We start from the raw sequence: 11,370 nt of genomic DNA on the forward strand, positions 1-11,370 counted from the left end.
GTACAAATTGTTTTGTGAAATGCACATACTTTGCAAATATTAAGGACGATTCGAGAAATGCACCAAAGTGACTGAGAAAAACTGTAAAATCAAAAGTTGAGTTTGTTAAAATTAGTTAATGCACTGTGAACTAGCATGAACTAGGCTACCAATGAACGACTTTCATTAACAAAGAGTAATAAATACTGTAATAAATGTAGGCTATTGTTGTATGCTCATGTTAGTTAATACATTAGCTAATCTTATTGTATAGCCTATTGTTACCATATAGATGTATAGGACTGGCTACATTTATTTGCATCATTACATCATGTGTCATATTATTAACATTTCACCAAAATCAAGTTCAAGCTTTTGATTAAGCTACCGCCACATCAGAGGCAATACGGGCAATTTTCTGTCGCTATGTGGGCGCTCAGTTTTTCCTGTTATTTGACCAAAGTGTATCATATTAGAAAAGATTCAGCGCTTCGCACAAGTTATTTGGCTTTGACTTGACAACAAATGCTAGACTAAGACACTCTTCTCCGCTCCTCAAATACAAAAAAACATTAGCCTTTATAAATATAGTGTTTCTTGAGTAAAGAAAACGCTGTACTTATTCAATCAACAGTTCTTTATTTAACTTCAGACAGCAAACAAGCTGAGAGATTCTCTAAACCAGAGGTCCCCAACCACCGGGTCGCGACCCACTACCGGGCCGTGGAAGAATTCCTACCGGGTCGCGAGAAAGTTCTGGGGAAATGTGTATAGATATGACTCTCTGTTATTTATTGTGCGTAAATGATTTTTCTAATTACTCTTTATTTTAGTTTTATGCGATTGATATCGAGTAGCAATTTGACGATGGTTAAATTAGTAAATAAAAGATTGCTCTGATCTGTCATAGGGCTTAAACGGATCGCAGTTGATCCGTGATATATGGACCAGGTCCAGACCCCACCGTTCGGCATGTGATTCGCAGATTAATTTGCCAATTTACACTTTCAATCTATTTAAAACCACAAGAAGAAACGAAACAGAACTCAATTCGTTACTTGCGCGCTGTACTCGCACACACCCGAAGCGCGCACAAGACACTGCGGCATACCGAATTGATTCCTCTTTCATGTATTCATGTAGTTTATACAGTAGAAGGCGAGCCAATGAATATCACACAAGCAACGTGCAAACTTTGCGCAATAGCCAGTGAACGCCTTAACTTCAGTCATACAGAAAGTGAAAGTAAAAAAACTGACTGAGTTTTCTAACGCTGCATTAACAGCGCATATTATCTCAGAGACAAGAGACGAATCTACTTCAACATGTGCTGATAACTGTATAAATGAATAGAGCTGTTTTAAAGACCCTATCCACAAGAAACCCAGGTTTTCAGGTTTAAGAAGGGTTTCAACATTGCATCAACTACTGATGAACACATTCATTTTTATTTGAAGTATTACTCTGTAGGTTTTTTTTTAACCATGTATTATTAATTATAACTAATTAAAATGCACATATTCACATTATTTCTTAGTTACATGTAATGCAGGCATTCCAAACTTTTTGTAATCTAAACCTTATTCACCAAATATATTTGCTTTAAGTAAAACATTTGCATGTTCACGGTTTCTTTGATGTTGATTAATGATCACATGGCATGCAGGTAAATAAAAAATATTTTTTTAATAAGTGTTTTATTTAAAACAAAGACTATAGAAATGCAAAGACGGTTCTCTCCTATACTTATGAATGGGAGAAACTGCAAAGCACAATATGGAGGAATAGTCCCACATTCTAAATGAAAGAGCCAACTTTCCCATAGAAACCTGACTAGACCAGCCAATGCACATGCACAGTATAAGCACGTTATTACTCCGCATGCACATTGGCTGGTCTAGCCTGAAAAATGAGCTTTTTAAACGCTGTTTAACATAATAAACAACATTCATGGGGCAATTAATTTCAGATTTTTGTTGCTGATTTGACATATGTAATTTAATTGTGAGTTCAACCAGTGGTTTTTGAGATTTCAGGATTCCCCCATTCATTAAGATCGGTCTTGTACGAGCTGCCCGGAGGCATTGCAAATATGGCTGCCAAGTGAAGAGACTTTCCTCAAAAGGGAGTTTGTTTTAAAATGATTTATTTTCATTTTTTTTTTTTTTTGATTGTCAGCTTTTCATTAAACTCACAACCCCCCTGCAGTTCCTTTACGAACTCTAGTTTGGGAAACCTTGATGTAATATAATGTTTAATGCACTTCATGTTGTAAATTACTATGAATGGAACAAGTGTTCTTACACTTTGCATTTTTTTCCCATCATTATGGTACAAGATAATGCTATTTAAATCGATGTGATAAACAAGTTAAATCAAAAGTAATCTAAAAGTAATCCAAAAGTAATCTGATTATATTACCTAAAATGTGTAATGTGACGGATTACGTTACTGACTGCAATTTTTGTCATGTAATTTGGAATCAGTAACGGATTACAATTTGTAAGTAATCTACCCAGCTCTGTCCGTAGCTGTTATATTTCTGATTTGAACTTGAGCTTCAGAATGCTTTGGATAATGTAACGTTAGCTTTTGTTGACGCTACCGCGCTACTTGATCAAAAAAAGAGCTTCGCTACTGAAAAGCTATTTGATTCAGAAAACAGCGACGCTACCATCACGCTACTGAGAAATGTAGTTAAACTAGTAGCGTCACTACTTGTAGCGACACTACTGCCCAACACTGTTTATTATTATATATAAAATACAATTTAATGAAAGGAAATGAGATTTACAATATTTAAGAATTTAAATGAACATTTATTTATTTTTTTTAAAAGTAGTATTTTCTCACAGGTTTTCTTCACAGATTTCACAGAAACACTTGATGAACTCCTATGGACATGAAGATGATTTGTCAACTGTCTCTTTAACCTCAATTGATTGTGTTCTCTTCTGAGTTCAACTGTGATGCATGACACAAACTGTTTGTGGGTATTGAGCTCATATTTTCTTGCTCTTCTGAGTAATGCACAGGGCCACAGGATGTCTTTTCTTTTTCACTGGACACAGATTCTGTGTGCTGTAGTTCTTGGCAGTGTGACTCTTGGCTTGACCCTGAGCCACAGTGTGGAGTATATATTAAGTGCTTCATGACCACGGCAGGCTTCTGTGGAGCTCCAGAGTTTTTTGAGTGTTGAGACTTGGATTTGTGAGGTCTCTTAGACGGTTTAAGCTTCCTCAAGTGTAAGCGCTCTCTTGAGAAACTGATGTGTGGTCTGTTGAGATCTGCTTGGCTGTTGTCATTGGCACAGGAAGCAGTGAGCTCCAGGCACCGAGGGTCGCTCATAAGGCTGCTACATGACACATCACTCTCACAGTCATCCTGAGGTGGCTTCTTCTGTATTTTCAGGGCATTGTGCTTCTGAAAATCAAATACAAATCTGAGCAGTTGGCATTGAATTCACTTTTTTGTTTTAAAATTCCCTCTACATTATTTACACAGCTATATTTCTCAGTATTTTAGCTGCATTACGTTCAATGAACCATCTGATCAGACCATCATACAGAGCTGTTCAGACATAAAGTCAAAATATTCACTACCATCCGTCAGTTTAAAAAAAAAAAAGTATTTTATGCTCACCAAGGCATTTATTTGCTCAAAAGTACAGCAAATATTGAGGAATATTATTTAGAAATATTATTTAAAATATATTACAAATAATGAATTCAATATGAATATATTTTATAAATGTAATTTATTTATGTATGTATTCCTGCTATACTCTAGTCTTCAGTGTCACAGTGATCCTTTAAAAATAATATACTAATATGCTTATTAGATGCTCAATTATTATCAGTTATTACCGGTGCTCAATTATTAATAATGGTTGTTATTGAATTAAAAGCAGAAATCTTTGCTGATTTATGTTTGTGGAAACAGTGATACATTTTTAAGAATACTTTACTGAACAGAAAGTTCAAAAGAACAGTATTTATTTACAATAGAAACCATTTTTTAACATTTTAAATGTCTTTATTGTCTTTTGATCAATTTAATGCATCTTTTCTGAATAAAAGTATTAATTTCTTCTTCTTTTTCTCTTATCTTAAACTTCTGAATGGTAGTGTATCACAATTTCCACTGTGCAGCAAAAACAGTTTTCAACATTAATAATAATAAATGTTTTTTGAGAACCAAATAATCATATTTGAAGGATTTCTCAAGGATCATGTGACACTGAAGACTGGAATAATGGAATAAATTACATTTTAAATTAAAATATATTAAAATAGAAAACAGGTATTTTAAATAGTAGAAGATATTTCACAATATTATGTTTTCTACTGTATTTCATTAAAAAAACAGGCCTGGTGAGCACGAGAATATATTAAAAAAAAACAAAAAAAACAAAAACATTACAAAATCTTACTGACCACAAACTTTTGAACAGTGGTGTAGTTTATAAAAATTACAACAACTCCATAATTCACAACTTCTGTAATTAATCACAATCTGACTGGCCATTACATTATTTGAAAGATCTACCACTTATACACCAGGCTATTACTGAGATTTGCCTTAAATAGCACACATATATAGCACTAAATTCACTATATTCCATCATTTTTCTCACCTGTAAGTTCTGGAAGTGCATAAGAGACTTGCAGTGAGTTTCCCGTGCAGAAGACTCAAAGTGGTAGAATTTATGACACAGTTTACAGAGGAAACCAGCGACAGGGACCACAAAACTAGTGCCTAAGGGTCAGAAAGCAGTCAGGTCTGTCAGATGAACTTACTCACAAACTATTCTTTGACAGTCTACTCTAGAGAAGTGGTTAAAGTCCAGCACTCACCATACTGTGTGTCTGGATCATATGCCTCATAATCAGTTGTCTCTTCCAGAGCCATATCCCTATGACCAGGATGCTATGAACAATAAAAAAAAAAAACTCCAAAGGGACTCTAATTTAGAAAAGCACATGATGTAATGCAACTAACCTTCTCAAACACTGAAATCTCTTCTTCATTTCTATCCTCCTCATAATCATCTTCCCCTTCAAAGCAGCCAATAGCATCCACTGTTATGAGCTCCTCCATAACCTCTGGGTCACCCTCGTTTCTTAACTGCAACAAATGTTGAAATAAATAAGTTTTACTCAATTTCTTACATTTTAGATTAAAATACCTACAAAATACCCACACAAACCTCCTCAACCCTCTGTTTGTGCTCAGGAGACTTCATATGCTCAACAAACTTGCGAGGAGTCCTAAAGTGGCGCTCACACAGGGTACAGAATGGTCTCGAGGACACTTTTGCCATCTAATGAGGAGACAAGACACAGCATTTTCATACAATCAAACTCTGCTTCTCAAGTATATGTGGATATTTCTGTAGTGATTAGATTTGGTGGTATTTGTTTTATTAATGTTAAGGTCACCTTGTGTTTCTTAGTTCGTCTGTGTTCGATGAGGTCACCAGAAAAATGAGACTGGCAGGTTGGACACCAGCGCTGATGACCCACCCGTCTCTCTCTATCACAGAGCAAAAAACAACTGTGTTCTAAATCGTGTTGTGCAGTCATTTTTTTTAACAATAGGCAATGATGGAATACTTCATATTTACATTTTTTAATGTGAGTGACATACACTACACTAACAAATTACTGTAAAGTTGAGGTCGGTATGATTTTCTTTAAAGAAAGTTTTATTCAGTAAGAATGCATTAAAATCTAAATTTGCTTGTGATTAACCAAAAAACAAACAATGGTAGTATAAAAATAAATTTTATTATAAAAGTGCAAGGAAATTATTTGGCCACTTTTTATTTGATACACTGTTATGGAAGCCTGTTTCACCACTGAATAAAAAAATTAAAAAGGTAATTGCGAGTTTTTGTCTCACAAAATTTTGACATTTTTCCTTTTAAAAAGTCAGAATTATGAGATATAAACTCGCAATTCTGAGGAGGGAAAATGACTATGTTCTCAGAAATTGGATTTCTCACAATTCTATCTTAATAACTCGCAAATGCATGCTTTTTACTCGCAATTCTGAGAAAGTTAAAATTGCGAGATATAAACTGGCAATTCTGAGAAAAAAGTCAGAATTGTGAGTTTATATCTCGCAACTCTGATTTTATTTCTCAGAATTGTGACTTTGTTTCTCAGAATTGCGAGTTTATAACTAGCAATTGCGTGCAAACAAAAGCCAGAATTGTGAGATAAAAAGTTGCAATTACCTTTTTACATTTTTTACTCAGCGGCGGATACAAGCTTCCATACTATGTTTAGAGTCATTAAATCAAACTTTTTTAAAGAAATAGTATAATTTTTTTCCCCCAGAAATGTATGAAAGCAACATAAAAACAGAAGATTAGAGAAGTGTTTTAAAGTAGATTTTAAAAAGTTTCCTCCCTTATCTTGGGTATCTCAGACTGTCACAGACTATAAATTGTTTGTTTATACTTACAACTAAGCTAAATGTACATACTACACCTCTGAAGTGCGGCGAGCATCACTTACCTGTTTGTGCCCTGCAGGGACTCCTGGGTGTGGGGTAACAGTGTAGTCAGACAGGTGTTGCTCAGACGCTGGATTTCCATGATACGCTGCTGATGATCTAAACTCGTCATGTGAGTCTGGAAGCCCTGCAGAGGTCAAACACCTCACTAAACACAATGATCAACCGACTCCTCTCCTCATTAACGTACAGTCAAGTCTTACTTGCTGGTCAGTACAGGTGACATTGCAAATGTAGCAGGTGAATTTAACTGTGTGTTTGCTTCTCTCTTTCTCGCCCTCATGGCCTGCACCTGCTGCCGTCTCTTCAGGTGTGGTGCTGAAGGCTCGACTCTCACTGCTACGCTGGATGGTCACCTTCAGAGACGTACCAACACCCTGCACCTGAACGACAGCTTTTATTAAACAAGTATTCCAGGTTCAATACAATATAAGCTCTTATTGATTAAGTTCAGGTGGAGTACTTTTCAAAGCAGATAATGTCTTGTTATGATATAACTCCTGTGGGTGGGGCAGTTATATCAGAAGCTGAAAGACTGGATACAGCTTTACACAGACAAGGATGGTAAGCAATTCTATAGCACTACCATTTAAAAGTCTGTGGACAAATTAATACTTTTATACAGCAAGGATGCATTAAAGAAATGAATTTCAAATAAATGCTGTTCTTTTGAACTTCCTAGAAAAAAAATATACCACAGTTTTCACATAAATGTTAAGCAGCACAACTGTTTTCAACATAGATAATAATAAGAAATGTTCCTTGAGCAGCAAATCAGCATATTAGAATGATTTCTGAAGGATCTTGTGACATATAAAAGGGGTCATGTACAGTTACTCACACTTCTGTGTTTTATATAGTAATATAGTCGGCACAGCATCATCTTTCAGTTTCAATCTTTCTGAAAATCCTGCATCGAAATTGTGCCTTGTTTGTAATGGAATCCGTGGTAAAATGAAGTGAACAAAATATCTGAAAGTTCTTACTGACGAGGTCTGGAACATTTTTTCCTTACAATGGAATCAAAAGTAAGGTGTTTTTTTTCCACAACTTGGGCACTGCACAGCATCTTGTTGTCTTTGGTTCGGAGCATCTTTATTGTTTGGTTTCTGCACCAGACCTGGGTTTGCCTTTCACTACATGCATGAAATGGTGGGCGGGGCTTAACAGGCAACAGTGTAGAAGCAGGCGTTGATCTTCTTCTACTATTACATCACAGAGTGGCACATTCCACAAACTGTCGTTTTGGCAGACTGACTTCAATCTAAACTGTTTTTAGACTAACAAGAAAATGTTGAGTTCTGAAACTTTTGATGATTTTATAGTAAAATGACCTCTTATATGTCAAAAGATCAAAGAAATTTTGGTTTCTCAGTTCATGACCCATTTAAGACTAGAGTAATGGCTGCTGAAAATTCAGCTTTGGCATAACACAAAACATTTTTTTTTACTGTATTTTAATCAAATAAATGCAGCCTTGGTGAGAATAAAAGACTTCTTTCAAAAACATGAAGAAAAATCTTACTGACCCCCAAAAGCTTGAACAGTACAACTAAATATATTAACATTTGTTACATTTTTCTGAGAGTCACTGGAATGTATTAAGTGACAAATTATTATTTAAAACTGATGTGCTGATGTTACTGGGAAAGTCCATAGGTAAAAATATGTTACTATAAAAAAAATATGTTACAGATTCTGGTATACTGCACCTCTGCTGCTCTGTTCTGATCCACACTGTCTTCTTCAAGCTGTGCAGTGCCGTTATCATCCTCTGCATCATTTAGAGGGGAAATAAAAGACACTTCAACTTTTCAACAACACAACAGTACACAATAAGTTAAAGTTTGCAAATCTAGAGTTGACAGCACTGTAGTTACGTCATTCAAAAGTAAACAAAGAGTGTGACGTTTTCTCAGCATATATGTAGTTTGCCTGAGGCTAAAGAGACAAACACAGACTGCTGTACAATCAAATACCTTCATGGTCTGATATGCTTGCGGAGTTTGCTTTTGGCGGCTGCTGCATCTTATCTCCATTTGCAGACTCTTCCTCTAGTTCGTTTAGTCTGTCCAAAAGAGGCAGTGAATTTTTGTATCACATGAAACACAAACACTGATTTATTTCATTCTGTCTGCTTTAATATTACATTTATTGAAGATTACCTCTGAGCTCTGTGTTTTTTCAAAGGAGGCTCTCCTTGTTCTGGGACTGAAGAATGAATTTGTCCAACAGTACCTTTGGGATCATTTAGTGTATTTAGTGTTAGAGAAGGAACACACAATTTGTGCATTGAGGATCTTTTCATAGAATTTGACAACATATTTTCTAATGAATTTTACCACTGGTAATAGTGTAGTGTAAGTAGAGGCATCTCCTCAAGTGTTTAGTGTGTACTCACCTATTTTTCCCATGTCTCTGTATTTGTTTTTCTCGTCTGTCAATTACTTTTCCCAGCTATGTTTAGCACATTCTTCCTCTTTCTCTAAGCGCAATGAACTCTTCTTAAATAAAAAAACAAACAAAAAAAAAAACATGTGAAACATGCACAATGCTCCTTCACCTCACTTTGATATATAATACAATGTAGCCTAATATAATAAATATATCTGAATGATGATGGAACATTATTTCACCTATATTTTGACATTTTAAAATCAACATTAAAGCAGACACTTTACTAGCATTTAATATGTATTTAAAATAACTTTTATAAATTTCATTTGATAGACACCAAAATGTGACGTCTTGCCTAATTTATATGTATACAGTCGTGGTCAGAATTATTGGTACCCTTGGTAAATATGATCAAGGCTGTGAAAGTAAATCTGCATTGTTTATCCAATTGATGTTTCATTAAAAAACAAAAACAATAAAAAAAAATCTAAGCTTTAATTGAAGTAAAAATTGAGGGGGTCACATTCTGAAATAAATAATTTTCTCTAATACACAATGGCCACAATTATTGGTACCCTTAGAAATTCTCATGAATAAAATATCTCTAAAGTATATTTCAATTTTTTAGCACACCAGGGTGACTAGGAACATGAAATCATCAAGCCATGACTTCTCTATTTCACAGGAGTATAAATATTAGGTACTACAGAGGCCAAATTCCCTTAATCATTTATCACAATGAGAAAAACCAAAGCATATAGTTCTGATGTGCAGCAAAAGAATGTTAAGCTTCACAAATTAGAAAGTGGCTTTAAGAAAAGAGCTAGAGCAGTGAAAATTCCCATTTCCACCATCAGGGCAATAATTAAGAAATTCCAATCAACAGAAAATGTTACAAATCTGCCTGGAAGAGGAGATGTGTCTATATTGTCTTAATGCAAGGCAGGGAGGAGAGTTTGATTGGCCAAAGACTTGAGATTACAGCTGGAGAACTGCAGAAAATAGCTGAGGTCTTGGAGTTGGAAAGCCTCAAAAAGAAAAAGAAAAAAAGAAAATACTCTCAACCTAAAACAAACTCCAACATTTTAGTTTGCCAGACACGACTGGAACTTCAAACAGGACTGGATTCTATGGTTAGATAAAACTAAAAAATTAGCTTTTTAGTAGCAAACACTCAAGATGGGTTTGGTGCACACATAAGTAAAAAGTACCCTATGTTTACAATGAAATATACTTCTGCATCTTTAATGTTGTGGGTCTATATTTCTGCCAGAGGTCCTGGACATCTTGTTCAGATACATGACATCATGAATTCAATTAAATACCAACAGATAAAAAAATTTAAAACTGACTGTCCATGCTAGAAATCTTATAATGGGCCATTCCAGTCCTCTGACCTGAACCCTATTGTAAATGAGTGGGGTGAATTGAAAAGAAAAAGCACCAACATGGAGCTGTTAATCTGAAGGATCTGGAGAGATTCTGTATGAAGGAATGGTCTCTGATCTCTTGTCAGGTGTTTTCTAACCTCATCAGGCATTATAGGTGAAGATTCAGAGCTGCTATCTTGGGCAATAAAAGGGTACCATTAATTGTGGCCAATGTGTATTAGAGAAAAAACATTTATTTCACTATAAGATTTCCCACCCATTTCCAATTCTTATTCTACAATGAAAGGTTAGATTTTTGCACATTTTTAAAATAAAAGATCAAATGGATAAACAATGCAGATTTATTTTCACAGCCTTTTTTTGATCATATTTACCAAGGGTATCAACAACTCTGACCATGACTGTATATAACATATAACATATTTTTAACTGTGATATATCATGTTAATCTTGCCACTGCATAAATAAATAAGTAATAATAAAGTTCAAATGGTTGAGCTTGGCCAGAGCAGCCATCTATGCTTTTAACAGTAATACTCCGTTAAATTATATTAATTTAACGTTATAGAGCTCAAAGGTGTTACACTTGAAAAGAGCTGTGTTAAGAGTGCACTGACAGCAGAGAGCGCAAGATATTATGACAGCAAGTGGCAAAAACCTGCAATGTACAGCATATAATGCACACCTGATATGTGTTTAAAACAACATTATTTAAATGTACGAAACAGCTCACCATTCGATATGAAAACAAGCCTCACTTCATCTGTGTTTATAGTAGATGCGTCTTCCTCCGGTGCTGTGGTGTGGAGGTTACTGACAATTACCACTAGTGCGCCCTCACTCGGCTCGGAAGAAGCATTACATTCTCAGGAAAATAGCTTTTTGCAAAAATACAAAATTACAAATTATTGTATGTGTACTGAAAACCTGTGCATTAAAATTCAACACAGACAATTAATTCAGGGATAACACACAGTCAGCAGGTCACTATCGCAATAAACTCCAACATGTAAGGTAAGCCATTTTAACATTTCCTTAAAACTTGCTTAGGTTTTGTAACAAGTTACAAACTACATAAGGA

The 11,370-nt window shown here is 35.0% G+C and overlaps 1 protein-coding gene across 1 annotated transcript; it reads right to left on the bottom strand.

Moving 5' to 3' along the window:
- Window positions 1-2,801: 2,801 nt before the first annotated feature.
- ciz1b (cdkn1a interacting zinc finger protein 1b) lies at window positions 2,802-11,129 on the bottom strand. The gene is made up of 13 exons (XM_058776347.1): window positions 11,023-11,129; window positions 8,903-9,005; window positions 8,667-8,739; window positions 8,481-8,569; window positions 8,214-8,275; window positions 6,705-6,884; window positions 6,504-6,628; window positions 5,421-5,514; window positions 5,189-5,302; window positions 4,981-5,106; window positions 4,836-4,908; window positions 4,616-4,737; window positions 2,802-3,402 (listed from the first exon to the last, which is right to left on the bottom strand). Exons 2-13 carry the CDS (start codon window positions 8,913-8,915, stop codon window positions 2,914-2,916), a joined length of 1,560 nt encoding a protein of 519 aa, XP_058632330.1. The 5' UTR covers window positions 8,916-9,005; window positions 11,023-11,129; the 3' UTR covers window positions 2,802-2,913.
- Between the last annotated feature and the right edge of the window lie 241 nt (window positions 11,130-11,370).

Source organism: Onychostoma macrolepis, chromosome 05, assembly GCF_012432095.1.
Source record: "Onychostoma macrolepis isolate SWU-2019 chromosome 05, ASM1243209v1, whole genome shotgun sequence".
NCBI lineage: Eukaryota > Metazoa > Chordata > Actinopteri > Cypriniformes > Cyprinidae > Onychostoma > Onychostoma macrolepis.

Excerpts from the sequence above, each read along its gene's own strand:
- ciz1b (XM_058776347.1), bottom strand. Across the intron at positions 4,909-4,980 it reads AGATTTCAGTGTTTGAGAAG|CATCCTGGTCATAGGGATAT; the intron begins GTTAGTTGCATT and ends TATTGTTCATAG. Across the intron at positions 4,738-4,835 it reads TGATCCAGACACACAGTATG|GCACTAGTTTTGTGGTCCCT; the intron begins GTGAGTGCTGGA and ends TCTGACCCTTAG.